Source organism: Perissodus microlepis, chromosome 10 (assembly GCF_051167445.1).
Source record: "Perissodus microlepis isolate ML-2025 ecotype Zambia chromosome 10, ASM5116744v1, whole genome shotgun sequence".
NCBI lineage: Eukaryota > Metazoa > Chordata > Actinopteri > Cichliformes > Cichlidae > Perissodus > Perissodus microlepis.
This window is the reverse complement of record NC_140470.1, coordinates 10182842-10198288: the sequence shown is the minus strand read 5'-3', so window position 1 is coordinate 10198288 and position 15447 is coordinate 10182842. Positions and strand designations below refer to the sequence as shown.

At 41.4% G+C, this 15447-nt stretch overlaps 1 protein-coding gene across 1 annotated transcript; it reads right to left on the bottom strand.

Annotated features, from left to right (window-relative positions):
• Positions 1-3942: 3942 nt before the first annotated feature.
• Positions 3943-10890, bottom strand: kcnk4b (potassium channel, subfamily K, member 4b). The gene is made up of 6 exons (XM_084941268.1): positions 10629-10890; positions 7397-7511; positions 7121-7281; positions 6388-6574; positions 5096-5238; positions 3943-5007 (listed from the first exon to the last, which is right to left on the bottom strand). The coding sequence occupies exons 1-6, from the start codon at positions 10815-10817 to the stop codon at positions 4423-4425; spliced, it is 1380 nt and encodes a 459-aa protein (XP_084797394.1). The 5' UTR covers positions 10818-10890; the 3' UTR covers positions 3943-4422.
• Between the last annotated feature and the right edge of the window lie 4557 nt (positions 10891-15447).

The window sequence follows — 15447 nt, the reverse complement described above, 5'->3', positions numbered from 1 at the left end:
AGTCATGCTTTTGGTCTTGTGACGCTGACCCGTCTCACTCCGCCGCTGCACAGCATCTGGACATGAGCCAAGGAAGAAGAGATGAGGAGAGCTGTGCCAAGGGTTGAGAAAGTAAAATAATTAATGGATAGTAGTCTGAATTTAAAAAAAAAAAAAAAAAAAAAGGAAAGAAAAGAAAAATACTTGCTTGGAATACAAAGTTCGCCCCCTGTGTTATCCTGTATGGGCTTTTGTGTAAGCCTGCTCTACCAAGGTTCACTTTATTTGGCTATTTTATTATATAGCAAAGAAAACAAACGATTTTCTTTTGTCAAACTTAGAAGCCTCCTGCTTCTAGAAATAGTCTGCTGCCCCCTGCGCTCCCCAACACGCCTGGCAACAGCTGGCATTAAGAAAGCAGAGGAGTTGTCACGAAAGAGTTGAAAAGCTTTTCTACTGGTGTGGTGAAAGTGGAGAGGAGGGGGAGGAAATCAAGAAAGACAAAGAAATCGGAGTAACCATAGTAGCCTATTATTTAGATATCGCCACCCCAAAGCTGCCCGGCGTGATCCGGCTCTAATTATAGCCCAGTATACGTTGGTTTCAACTGAAGCAGTGAGCGCTGTGTCCGAGGTGCGGGACAGCAGGCTCGCTGTGGTTACATAGATGCGGCGCGCTCGCGGGCAGGATTTTCGTGGCGCGCGCCTCACAGGGAAAACTGACGGCGGTGTCACTGCGACCTTGAAGCAAGGTCATTCAGCCTGTGCTGCAGAGACTGCAATTCTTCTGCGGGACTGCATCACACTGCTGCAGACTCTGCATTATCCGGTTGGAAGCGAAACCCGTCATGCTATGTTCGTTAGATTTGCGCACAAATCTGTTTAAAGCGGTTTGTACGATTGTGTTTAGCGTAATAATATAGGTCTAAACACGTGACGGCGCATTGAGTGTGGATGTGCGGGGATCATAAACCTAAAAAAGAAATAGAAAAAAACCACAGTGAATGCCAGATGGGGTCCCTGCGGGTGCTCCTCATAGGGGGTCATGACCTGAGACAGGTGTCAGCTGATAGGCTACATAAATTCTAACAAGAAGCTCTTTTTTTTTCTTTCTGTATCCACAAAAGGCACTGGGCACTGCATTAGTGAGTCATAGCCAGCACGACTGACTGAAAACAGTCTCCACCTATACTACAGACGCTTATTATTAGACTACAGGCTGTAGCAGGCTGATTCCAGAGTGGGGCTGAATTCATTTAGTGCACTTAGATCCACCTTAAAACTTAAAAAAAAAAAGAAAAGAAAAGCTGATCATGCAGATTCAGCCATCACCAAAAAATGCGAGAGAGCACAGGGGGAACATTCTCTTCACAGATGTTTTATGCTGCTCTGCTGTGCACATGCCGTGTTGTAGTGGTTATGAATAGCAAGGTCAATGTGCGCAAATGTGGGGTGCGATCAGAGAAGGCTGATTTGATTATATGTTCAGGATGGTCATGTGCGTGCTGACTAACTCTGTCAGTTTTGTTTGAAATGACCTGTATCGGACCGTGACTAGAGCTTCAATGTGTCCTCGTTATGGGGCAGCTTTGGGGATATGTCTCTAACTGACACTACACTACAGTCTGTGTCTCTTCTTTTTTTTTAAACCTGAATACAGAAGAGCTTACATATTTACAATCCTATAAAATATATATTTATTTCGATTTTAATTTAGAGTGGAATTATTCTTTAAATCCAGGCCAGTAGCGTGCTTTAGCCCACCCATGTGGCCACCACTCGACCCCTGGTGGCAGCTCGGGGAAACTGCAGCAGCGGTGCTGATGACGTTATAGCAGCTGAGCAAGTGTCCTCCAGTTAAAGGTCACCCACTGCCACTGCACATCATCGCTGTCTCCTGACTTCCCGATTGCAATGCCAGAACAGTGCCTTTTCTTTTTAGACATCCTGCGGGGAAAGTGTCAGATTTCCAGAGGCCGGTCGACCACTCCGTTGTTTTCTGCGCTCTGCTTACTCACCACGCAGACATGACTGCAGGCTGCAAGTGTGGCATCTAGGTGGTCACAAACAAGCGCACACAGAGGGAGAAATTTCAGTTTTCAGTCACAGATTAGATGTGTTGAAGTACAGTTGCATCGTTGACATTGAAGGTTTGCGCCACCTGCTGGCCGTGTTTAGAGAGAAACAAGCTGAGGTGGAGGAGGAGGGGTGTGTATCTACATTAGTGACAGTCTCAACATTTGTGTATCTGATATTTTGTAACATTAAGGTACACCGGCTTTTCTTAAAAAAAAAAAGGATACATAGAACAAAAGAGCAGCAGTCACACTGTACTGCTGCACTGTGTTTGTCCTTGGTGCCATTTTCAGGTTGAAACAAGCTAGAATTTCAAACAGAGTATCATTTACACGAGTCAAATGAGCAGCTACACAGCACATTCTTAAAAGGATAGACTGACAACTCAAAGGTCCATGCTATAATGCTATTTATACACTGCATTATGTGAGATATGCAAGTCTGACAGCGTATGCCTGCTTTTGTCTCCACCAGCCTAACCTGGCCTATAGAATGCATTAAAGTCAATGCTTGAGTTACTTTATCGTGCTTAGAGTGATACTTTTTCTTCTTATTGCTGTTTGTAGCTATATGCCATGTTTTCTGCCAATATGGCTGCACGCTAAATATAAACTTTTACTTCAAATGTGATTATTTTTGACTCTAAACTAAGCATCTGTTCAGTTGAGGAAGAATAAAGTATTCTCAAATCATCCCCTCAAATTAGAAAGTGATTTTTAAAAGCATCTTCATTTTATCAGTGTTTTTGTTTTTTTTTTTTAAACCATTGGTCCTCGATTACCAAACATAAACATTAGCCCGTTCTTGCATCATTGTGATGTCATAAATAAATAATGATGAATGATGAATAAATAAAAAGTGTTTTGTACAGTAATCTCTATGTCCTTTTATATGATATGTTACTTAATATGTTTATTGAATTACTTTATTTCAAGGTCAACTATAACCTTGGGCGCCAACCATGAAGGTCAAGGTCAAATGCTTAGCCAGCCTAGTTACTCGTGTCCCTCATACAAGGCCTTGTATATTGTGAAGAAGGTTGAAGACCATCCGTAAAAATCGTGGGTATTATAAAGTTTTTACTGAATTTCACATTGACTGAATTTTCACCAAAATGAAATCACCTTGAGCTGTTTCCTGTATCTACCATCACACAGAAATTGGAAATGATATCTGCTAAACTGTGGACACTAGACTGCTAACAAACAGGCAAACAACCAGACAAACAAACTGAACTGTTTACATACTCCCTGCGTTTCCAGGGAGAATGAACTGAAATGAACCCATTCATCCAGTTTCTTAGCTGCTTATCCAGTTTAGGGTTGCAGGGGGGCTGGAGCCTACCTGTCATAGGGCAAAAGGTAAGGTACACCCTGGACAGGTCACTAGTTCATCATAGAGCTAACACGAGGAGACACACAAGTATTCACACCTACAGCATCAACAGTTAACCTAACATGTATGTCCCCCATACAAATTCTACACAGAACGGTCAAAGTAGCTCAATGGATTTAAATTCAGAAACAGGAATGAACAGAAGTGTGAGAGATGGGGGATGATGCTGGAAATCTTTGAAAAATGTGAAGAAGAAAGAAAATTGAACTTTTAAATTTATTTCCATGTGTTGCACCTTTTCCTGTTGGTAAATACTCCACCCCTCCTTGCCATTCCTACTACAAAAAGGAATTAAGTAAGAGATAAACAAACTAATGACAGAAAACTCTCTGTTTGTCACTATCTACTATACAGATTTGGGGTTTTATTATAGTGGGCCCACAGTTAAAATGAAAATATTTTTTTTAAAATAAGATGATTACTATATTTGCCTATTGGTAATAAAATGCTCATTTCATTTCTTGTTTTATTAAAAACAATTTTATTAGGCAGATGTATGTAGTGCAATAGAATTCAATGCATTTGGCCATGAAAATCTAAATATAATGCAGTTTACAGGATTTAAAAAAGATTTCAATACATACCAAAAATGTACAAGAGGATCTCGAGTACCTGTTTATTTGTTGGAGGGATTCAGTAGTTACTGTCACAGATCAGAGAAGCCTCTCTTCAGCACACTGGTGTATAAAGTTTATCGTGACTACTATAAAGCATGTTCACAGAGTCGTACTGCACTTCAGTCCTGGCCCACTAGAGAGCAGTAACTCCTCAGCAAGTAAAGGGAACACTGGCATGAAAATCTCTTCATCACCTTTAAGGGAGGCATAAACACTCACATGCTAAGAACATTAAATGCAAAACCATACGTGGCTAAGGCTTCGACATCTTGTTTTTATCTTGAATGTCTGTATGCAGGCACTATATATTCTACAATTAAAACTCCTCTGTCAAACGAGACTCAATACATTTGCTATCATTCACAAGGCTTGGGTAGCAAATCTGGAACGGATCTGGGGTTTCCATTGGGTTCCTTCTTGTTAGTGCTGTTGGGGCTGTTGTTTTTGTGGTTCCTCTGAGGAACTGGCCTTCTGTGGCGTCTCCTTTTTGGCTGACGGGGATTGGGCTTTGTTGGATTTAGCAGGGGATCCAAATGTAGTTTGCCGCTCTGAGTATCCGAGGACTCGTCAATAAATGCAAGGTTTTCACCAAAGTAGTCCAGAGGCTGGGACAGGTGGGGGTCAGGAGGAGGCTTTTCTTCTGGGACTCGCTCCGTCTGAGTGGCCTGAGAATCTGTCTCTGATCCAGACCCTGACTCATTAGAGGAGGACGATGATGAAGAAGAATATGACCCAGACTCTTCCTGACTCTCACGCTGCTCTTCTTGCCCCTCAGGCACCCCGTTAGCTGATACACTGTGACCATGGCTTCGAGGGCCGTGGCGGCGCTTTCTCCTACGCCGTTTAAAGGGGTCATCAATTTTTCCTGGCATGCGAAAGTCCACCGACATATTTTGGATGTTCTGAGTCCAGTCAGTGGCGTGGGCTCGCAACTCCTCCATCTGAAAGGAAAAGGATGAAAGCAGAGGTGATGGAGAGGAAGTAGTGGAGACAGCAGGTGATAAAACTGGCATAAAAGAACAGGAGTACCTCAGCCCTGGTCTTCTTTGAAAGAACCCGGAGCCAGTTACCAATCATTGTGAGGATAGATGCAAAGTATGCAAGCCCCAACAAGATCCAGAACCACACCAAGGGTTTGTACCAGTGGTCGCTGCCTTCCTTTCCTGAATCCCCTTTGACACAAAGACACATTATACAGAAGCAGGAGGTAAAAAGAGGCCAGCGCATTCACACATCCGCCCATGAAGCCATCCATTTCCATGGAGTAAATAAACTGTTAAGATAGCAGACTAGATAATCAATAATTCATCTGTGAAGAAAATCATCATAAATAATTTACGACATTGTCCGCGCTAAGTGAACTTAATGCACCACGACTGACAGCTATATTTATGGATGACTAATTAAGTCATAGCTCCTACTTATCAACAGATCAATACCTTCAACGAAAAAGAAAACTATGAAAAAGTAAATGATATAAGCTATACTGACCTGGAAGCTATGATTGTGTTTCAGCTGCATTACTTTTATAGAGCTTAATAAAGCAAGATGTACACTAGTGGCAGGCTATGGGCATCAGTGGTGGTGCACAGGGTGTGGAGAGTGGAAAGGATCTCATCTTAATATAAATAAAAACAAAGACAAGCACAAAAAAATCCTGCAGACTAATTATTGGGGAGATACTCGTGGTCTGATGTGACCTCAGGGGTGAAATAAACCTGTCCTCTCTGCATGAAGTAAGGGTGAGCACTGACTGTCTGAAGAAAAACCTGACACCAGATCCACCCACCCACTTATCCAGTTTAGGGTCATGGAGGGGCTGGAGCCTATCCCTACTGCCGCCTCTCTCATGCTGTATTTTTTGGTGTTTTGTTCCTCCAGCTGTCGAAAGCCTTAGTTACATATTATTGCGCAATTTACACGACGAACTGCTCTCAAATAAATAGCACAGCTGATTATCCAGTACTGAAATAAAGTCCGCCTCTAAAAGCATCAAAGTTTCAAATGTCAGCTTATCAGTAATAAAGTTTTATAATAATCAAATATGTCAGAACAAGCAGAAGGAGCCATTTAAAAACTTTGACAGTATCAAAACACATGGATTGGGTGGGGGTGAGGGGGTGGTGGGGATCACCTCCCATCAAGCTGTTATAAAGGGAGGAACTATCAACAGAGACCAAAGCCATTTCTTGTAACTGGCTAGAATGATAAAGGGCCACCGCTTGAACTAAAATAATACTGAGACAGATGGCCTTTTTCCATTTCCACCTTCCTATTCAGTGTGCACCGCTGCAAGCCAGCATGGGTGGTTGATTATATACCTGCAACATAGTCTCCAAACCCCACTGTGGTCAAGGTGATAACCACAAAGTAGGCTGATTCCAGCAAGGTCCACTCCTCCACCTCTTGAAAAATGAAGATTGGCAGCGCAACAAAGAGCACGCAACCCAACAGGATGGACAGGACTGCTGAGATCACACGCACGATGGTGGGACTAACTCGCCATTTCTGTCAGAAAAGGACAACCAATTAGTGCCATGAATATATAGCCTGTATATAAAAGATGGACGTGGTGACGTGATGTCACTCATTTGTTTGTGAAGTCATTTTTTAAGCCTTGAGTTCAGTCTTTTCGCCATCTCCTCTTTAGCGTTTTGAAACCAGACGTCATGAACGAGGTTTGGGTCTGACTGAGAAACCAGCCTGCCAAGCTATGCCGACTCTGAATCTTATCCTATTTTATCGCATTTCTGACACTGATCGGACCCCAAATATACAAAATAAAAATCTTGTTATGTCTGAGAAGACTTGATACCATCAACTGAGGCCATAAATGTTTTGGATGAAGGGAACCAAACGCTTCTATGCAATTGAGACCAATTTCTTCTTTTCAAATACAGGTGTCAATCCCTGATAGGCTTTAGATGATGTAAGGCATTGGCTTCACTCTTCAGACCCAAATGTTAGATCCATCTATTATTTATAAAATCTATGGATAAGTATGTATACAGTGGCAGTAAAGAAGACATTTTAAATATTTTTTGAAGCTCTGACCAGGAAGAGCTTCTCTATCTTGGCGACAGTTTTCCTCAGCCCAGTACCCAGATGGTCTCCCACTCCAGCGAGCAGGATACCAAACATTGGGATTCCCACCAGGGCATAGAAGATACAGAACAGCTGCCCTCCTTCTGTTTTAGGAGAAATGTTTCCAAAACCTGCACATGTGGGATCAGAGGTAGAAGAGCAGTTGTTTAAAGACTTCAGATGTAATTAATGAGTCCCATCATGCAATTAAATTTAACGAACAAGGACTTTTAGCTGGACACCAACCGATGGTTGTGATGATGGTCCCTGAGAAAAAAAAGGCACTGGCCAGATCCCATTTGCTGACAAATGTAGCGTTGCCTATGGGATCCACACCTGCTCCAGTGGCCTCCACCACCTCCTGGGAAGGGACAGTGGGGGGAAGGTTAGTACTTAGTTGATGAAACACTCCAATAATTAATGTTTCACTGGAAAAGAGGCATTAACAAACACATGAATGAATGAAGCCATCCCTGCTACGGGGTACAAAATGCACTGTCATGATCAAAAGCAGGAAGTTAGCGGCGATGAGCAGCTGTGACGACTCCATTCTGTCCCGGGCATATCGAACCGCTTACAGCACAGAATCAAATTCCCTGATTCAATTATCGGAACATAAACCTAAGCATGATGAGTTTATGAATTAACTTGGCCTCTGCAGAAATCATTAAAACCAATCAATTAAAAGTTTAGACTGAAGATTGTAGAAATGTCTACTGCCAAGTACGTCTGTCCCAACAGATTAGCAGAAACGGGCTGAACTTCTCACCCTTTCAAATTCTATTTGTGCAGTGACAACTGACTAAAAGAGTAGGTTTGAAGTAGGAATCAAATCAGTGACACTGTAATTACAAGATATGTGCTGTTCGGGTATCAGTGAGCTCTGACTTTGCATGAATTTACCTGCATTCTAGTGGATACAGGAAGACACTGCAGTGAGGTTTTGTGTCCAGAGGGTTTGGCATACGATAATTAGGTTACTTTTACTCCTCAAGTTACATTAAAAGCGAGAGGCAAATTATGAGGTTAGTCATGCGCACCTCAGTCTCAGCCTGTGTACTCTGTGCACCGCAGAAAGGGATTATTTGGAGCCAGAAATATAATCCTTAGTAACTGTGTTCAAGAAACTTCCTGGGAATGCTAACCATAAGTGAGAGGTTCAGGTTTTCATGACACAATTCCCTCACAGATGTAGTGAAATACACAACATACATGCAAACGGCAACTATGAAAACACAATGGTGTTCATACTTTACATGCTATCAAATGTATGTGATATAGAAGTATTAATTAATCTGCTTATTACTGACAATCATTTGTCAATGTCACATGATTGTTTAGATAACCAGCAAAACTTTATAAAGAAGGAAATTGAGCCAGGGGATGTTGTCACACTGACTTCATGAATTGCTTGAAAGATTTAATATTTATCTATATTCTTATATTTATTTAATTTCAGCGTACAAACTGGCAGCTGTAAAAGTTGTAATTTCGCTTATCTAAGCTCAGCTTATACTGATATACAAAAGGAGACCCTGCACTGATAGCCAGACCATGTGAAAAAAAAAGTCACGTGGAGAAAGTTCACCAAGCACACTTCATTATTTATTAGCCTTTCAAATCCATAAATTTAGAATCTGGGGTTGGCAGTGATAATAATGTCTATACGGAGGGACAGCTGAAGCTCTTATTTAAATCTGACATCTCGAGTCTGCTGCTTTATCTGGTACGGTGGTGTCATCTTGCCAAGATCTGAAGAGCTCCCTAAGGTTTTCAGATAAACATTTACAGTGATGAATCAGAAAGTAGCTGCACAAATTTTGCCTGAATGGAAGACCTCCGGAAAATCCTTTCAGTGTCCAAAAATAACATTAGACAATTACACAACATGCCTACATCAAGGCAATGATACTTTTGTTTAATAAATTCTTCAATAAAATAAATGTCACATGATCAACCACATCAATATCTGCTGGTAGAAAATATAGCATGATCTTTGATAAAGTATGGTGTGCTATGTGACAGATGCTTGAGGAGGAAACTGTAACTAGAAGACCTGATGAAACATCTGAATGTAACATCAGTTCGGTGACACATGATCCGCAGTGGCTCAACAGCAGTTTTCGTGTAATCCGACATTAATAAGTGCACTGAGGTGCAAAGTTCACCCAAACCATCCCAATCCTTTCTTTCTTTTTCTGATGGAACCAAACAGGAGCTATCATCACATCACTGGCTGCATATTATGAGTGCATTTTTTTAAAAGCACAATATATTAGTATCTACATGATTTTAATCAAGCAAATTGTCAAATGCTCTTTTTACAAGTAGAGAAACAAGAAAGTGTTTCAGCTTGGACTTCTTGCTGTGTTCACCTATTCATTTGGATATTTAAAAAAAAAACACACCTAATCGCTCATGTGCTTCCTCTAAATAAACACAAAATACAACAAGTGTCCTTTGATCCCTTTAACCTTTTCCCAGATGTCGCCGAGTTCATGCATAGATCACTTTGCAAGTGTAAACAGTAATTTACAATGTTCATTCTAGAGTGAGGACAAGCGTCTCAGGATCACAGCTAGGTTGTCAACGCTCGACCCATCTGTGGATCAGCTGTCACGCAGTTACACTCATGAAAGGAGCCTTGCATAGCTGCTCTGACCACACCTGTTATCTGGCTCATAGTCGTCGTGCTGTGCTGCTGCACTGTGTCACCAGCAAAGCTCCACTGAACACGTTACACATCTGAATGATCATCCTAAGGATCCACAAACTCAGCCAGTGCGTATAAAACATGAAGCAGGTATGTGTCACGCACTCAGCAAAAGTGTATTTTTAGCTAGAGAGGCAGTCGGCATCAGAGGTCATCATGACACTTGTTTGGAGTTTGTTAATATATGATTAACAGAAAGCAGCAGCTGGGCAAAGCTAGAGTCACTTTTTGAATGCAAAATGTGTAGTTTCAGTAACTCAAAGTTTGCTGTATGCTGTTCGATTTAGTTAGAAGCAACAAGAGAAGTCGCTATAACACTAAAGCAGCAACACACAGAATTTGTCAGGATTACTGACAAAATGAGACGAACGTGTCATATTTAAAGGGATCACAGCTTTTAGTCTTTCTGATATTTTCATGCCCATTTCCCTTAAAGTCTGAGAACTGAATGTTCAATAAGTTCGCACTTTATCTAAGCCAATACTTTCTATGCATTTGTTTATTGCAATATATTCTTATTGATTGGTAGTATCCTATCATGTCGTGACATCCATGTCATATCTTGCAGTATCATATCAGGTAATATCGTGTCATGTAGTATCGTATCGTATCGTATCATATCGTATTGTTTCGTGTCTTATTGTTTAGTATTGTATTGTAGCAATCAATATGACGCTGTACCTGATAGAGATTGTAAAAGAGAAACAGAAACTATTTTTAAATTTTCAAAATAAAAGCCAGATAGTGAATGGCTCCTCTCTGTACCTCTATAAGAACCTCCAGCTTGTCTGAGTCGACACAGGAGAAGTTCAGCAGGAAGTCCCGGCGTGTGTCCTGCAGCTTCATGTGCACGCCCTCCTCCTGCGGAGCCTCCAGGGCACGGAACACCACAGCTCCCAGCACCAAGTAAAGAAGAACCCCCGTCAAGATGGCGAGCAGGGTGGAGCAGCGCATGGCTGCACCTCCACTCAGTCCAAACGTTGGCTGCTGCTTCTCTCTGCCAGCCTCAGCGCTGGAGTTGCTGCAGCTGAAATATCAGCAACCACACAAGTAGACTGGTTACACACTGACTACGGAGCCTGACAGCAGCCCAGGCTGACCACACGCCTGCAGCAGCCAGACTATTAGGTCCACAGCAGGCATTAAATGGACTCAGTCATCACCACTCTGCTGACACACATTGAATGCAACATCCAGCACATAAAGCCTGCTCTGTGACCTGCCTTTAACTGAACAGATGTTGCATGAGTATCTATAAAAGATAAGCGATCCATGTCATGAACAGCTAAAACAGATGCGATCATAACAGTGGTGCTCACCTGTTAAGCCGCCTTAGTTGCCCCCGTTTTCGTCTTTTCCAGTCCCTCTCTGTGCTGGCTCTGAGGATGGAGTCCCTAGAGCTGTAACCACTGGGGAGCCCGTCCCCCTCACACTCTGAAGGAGGGGACACTACACGGGACCACAGACAGATTTTTATGTGTAATTCAGCAGTTAGTTTCAAATGAGTAAAGAGGAGCAAAGGGCTCACTTCCTTTAAAAAAAAATAGCTGTCAGCGCCAAGGATCAATGACAAAGAAACAAAGCCCTGAGGTGTGGCAGTGCAGTTGTTGTTGTTTCATACATCATCTGTACACATATGTATAACAGAAGCCTTTAGTTAGTGATGACCCCCAGAAAAGGGGGGTTTCCAGCACTGGATGGAAAGTTAGAGAATTATGATTTGGTTTATTCCCTTTAGGTGATGTTGATCAAAAGTTACAGTGCTGGTGTGGAACAGCGGTGGAACTAAAAAATCAACAGATATGTCAGACTCTTTCTGGGAAGTTTAGGAAATTATTTAAGAAGGTAGTATTTTATCACTGGGATTGATAAGTCTGCCACTTGCAATTCATTTTGCATTACTGGTCTGTAAGCCAGAAAAGAAAAACAAAAGAAGCTCTCATCCTCTGAAGATCGTTGACTGTGGTGCTGTAGTCAGCAGGTCCGCTGGATTGGATCCAAAATTAGAGCAATAAATTGTCACACTATGACTGCAAAAAGCACTTGGGCTCCGAAGACTTTTACAGCTGCTAGGACTACACAAAGGGGCAGTCCATTTACTGAATTAAACGCATTCCAATCAGGAGTATTTATGAAGAACATCCTTTAACAGCATAAAATGACCTTAAATATTTGGTTTGTATATACAATCTCATAGATTTGTAAAACAGTCAGTAAAATAGAACAAATATCCAAAGGTGCATGTGAGTAACCGTGTAACTGTAGTTCTTTAAAGAACATACTTATCTACACTACTCCAAAGAACATCTAAACACTGATCACAGCAAAGCAGTTATTCAACATAAACATATATAAGACTATAGCACAGACTGATTATGGACCAGCTGACAGAAGGAAGTTGTTCTATCCTGTGCATTAAGTCCCAGCAGTGCTTCTGCAGCAACTAAGCTTTATCCATCCACAGTGATACCATTTTATTACCACTTAGAGTCCCTCTGGGTCCATAAGATTCATGGTACTGACCGGCCCCTGTGTGCTTACCTCAATATGTAGGATCATAAGAATCCAGAGAAACGGCCACCTCATGCAAAGCGTTTCAGGAGTTCGGGCAGCTGCATACTGGGAGTTTGTGTGTGTGAGAGTGAGTGTGTGTGAGAATGATGGCTGGTGCTGAGTGCACACACAGCAGAAGATACTCAGTCAAACTGACTTTATATAGATAGTGAGGGAGTGAACTGAAGTGAGACAGGGAGAGAGAGAGAGAGAGAGAGAGAGAGAGAGAAGGCGGAGATGGTGGTGAAGCTAGACTCGGCTTGTTCAGTGTCTTTTTTAAAGATTTCAGACGTGCCGCATGCACATGATGCAGTTTGGATCGTTTGCTTTATTTTGTCATTTTAACGTTTCTCCTGTGCATGAGCACGTTACAGAAGAACCTCCGCTGAAGTCCCACGTTTTGCAAAGCTACCTCTGTATCTCTGTGGGATCAATGTTTAAGATTTATTGGCATCTGATTGGTGTTACTCTGCAAACTCTGCAGCGGGAAGCCAGCTCAGCCACCCTTCATCCAACCCTCAATAACCTGTCTTCCTCACAAGCAAGAACTGCTGCTGTTCCCTCTGTGTGTGTGTTTACAGGGTTGGGGATACGGTTTCTTTCTAAGAAAACTAAGTGAACTTTCAGACATCCAGAGTAACATTCAGCTCAACACATTGCTGTTGCAGATTTACGAGTCCTGGAGTTATATTATACATCGCCCCAAATCAGGAAGATGGGTGTTATAGGTGATTTATTACACTAATTTCCAGCTCTATACTTTTATTCTTGGTATCTGAAAGAGTAGCTTTGGATGATTTACTAATACCGGGCCTTGGTGTAGCTCCTCAGCTTGCCAGTTTGGACAGTGGCTAACTTTCTTCTGATTGGCTGCCCCTCGCAAACAGAAGGCTTAAGTGGCAGATGGGTGTAGCTAAGATGACCATATTAGGTATGATAACCATTCTCACTGACATCATATGCATAGAGATGGGGAAAAAAATGTTGGAGCGCTTACTTGCACCTCGTAGTTTGAAAAACTGAGCATGTTCATTATGAGCTTCTGTCTCTGAAATATTATTATTATTATTATTATTATTAATGACAGAAAGTTCCAGCAAAGCATAATAAGTTCAGTTTAAATTTGAATACATCTGCAGAAAGTTTTGTTTGCCTCTGTTTCAGCTTTTCACTTTGCCATCTTCCCAGATTTAGACAGTACTCATCAAAGGCTTGGAGAGATCTACTCATTCGAGTGTATTTCCTTTATGTTTTTGTAATTTTTTACAGAACAATACTGAAGATATCAAGACACAAAAAGCACCCATGGAAACACAAAAACAATAAATAAATCTTCATAGTGCCTTACCCTGGAACGGTTTTCCATTAGCTGGAGTCTTTTGTAGGGTCCACATGTGTATTAACTACATGCTAAACAAGCACATTTTTGCTCACTTCAACATGTCACTTAATGTCAATTAAGTCTTGTGCGTTCATCAGAATCGACCCGGCAAAGACTCCAGTCTGGGCCACTGGCCCATTCTTAGGAAAACATTAAGGAGGGCATTTATTTTGGACGTTTTACTGTATTTTTGCAGGTTTTACAGCCATTGCTGCTGATACTGATAAAGACCACTCCCCTGGGCATTACCACACTATACCAACCAGAACTACAGATGTATTGCTTACAATTTAAGCTCAGAGAGTCATGATGACAGATTTCTTTCATTGAGTCAAGCAGAATTTCTTTATGTGGAAAAACTGAGACATACCATTGCACTTATTTGTCTTACATTAAGATATCTGAAGGATTAAATGTGTAGTTAAACTTGATTACACTGACAGAAAAGAAAGTTTCAATGTTCAGGCCCACTTAAGATCAAAATGGGCTCCCATGACGCTTTGCTAAAGACACTTTTATGATTTATTCAGAACTCAAGGCCATTGAAAGCAATTTCCTGAATGTAACATCCCACAAAGTTTGTAGAAAAAAATTGCTTTGTGGGAACATTATTCTTCAACAGTGCACAACTTGAGTTTCTGGAAGAGCTATTTTACCAAGAAGCAGAGTGTTGGAGAGCTGGCAATCCCAAATGACATGGTTAGGGATGGGTTGGGCCACAGATTGCAGGAAAAGCAGCCAACTTGTGCTCAGGGTGTGTGGGAAACCACGTGAAGTAACAATCTGTTGTAAAAAGAGTGAACAGGTATTTGAAGAATCAAATACCTTAAACATTTTTGTTTTAACGTGATCTTTATGCAGTCTAAGCAGTTTTATGTATTTTTTAAAAACTATATTTCAACTAATAGTTTTGATGTTGACACCGATTTGAAATGTGGAAAATGTCCAGAAAATTATATGACAGCATAAAGTGTCTTAATGAAGCGCTGAGCTATCAGAACAGCTTCAGTGTGTTTTGAGAAGGATTATTTGGAATTGTGCTGGAGAAATTTATCACTGTTCATTCAAAAGATATTCCTTTTTTTGGCGTCTTAATGAAGTCAGTGGGGAGAACTGTTTAACTGGATGTTAATTATTTTTAAAAAATTTCCCATAAGTGTTAAAGTGGGTTGAGATTTGTTAACAGACCATTTCATGCTCTGTAAATAACTCAGTGACCACTCTTACCTAACGCTTGGAGGCACTGCCATCCTGGAAACGATCGCTCTCATCTGGATAAAAGTGTCAAAGTGACCAGAACCTTATTTAATCATCTAACACTAAATCTGATGAACGGTTTTGCTGTTTTTCACACAGGAGGACATGAAGATTGTTTTCACCGGTTGGGCAGTTAAGATTACCACTCAACAATTAATCCAACACATCTAATCCTACACTTCTAATTCATTTTAACCAGAAGTCTAAAGTACGTTATCATAAGAAATTTAGGGACAGATTCACTGCGATCTTTCCACCTCCATTTTCCAGGGTTAGGCTGAGAGTTCCTTTGAAATAGTAATTCAGCTGATCCTACACAGGTTGAGATACTGCCCTAGCAAAAATTGCCAATTCACCACGGTAGCCATGCTGATAGTCTGCTGAAGTCCCCGA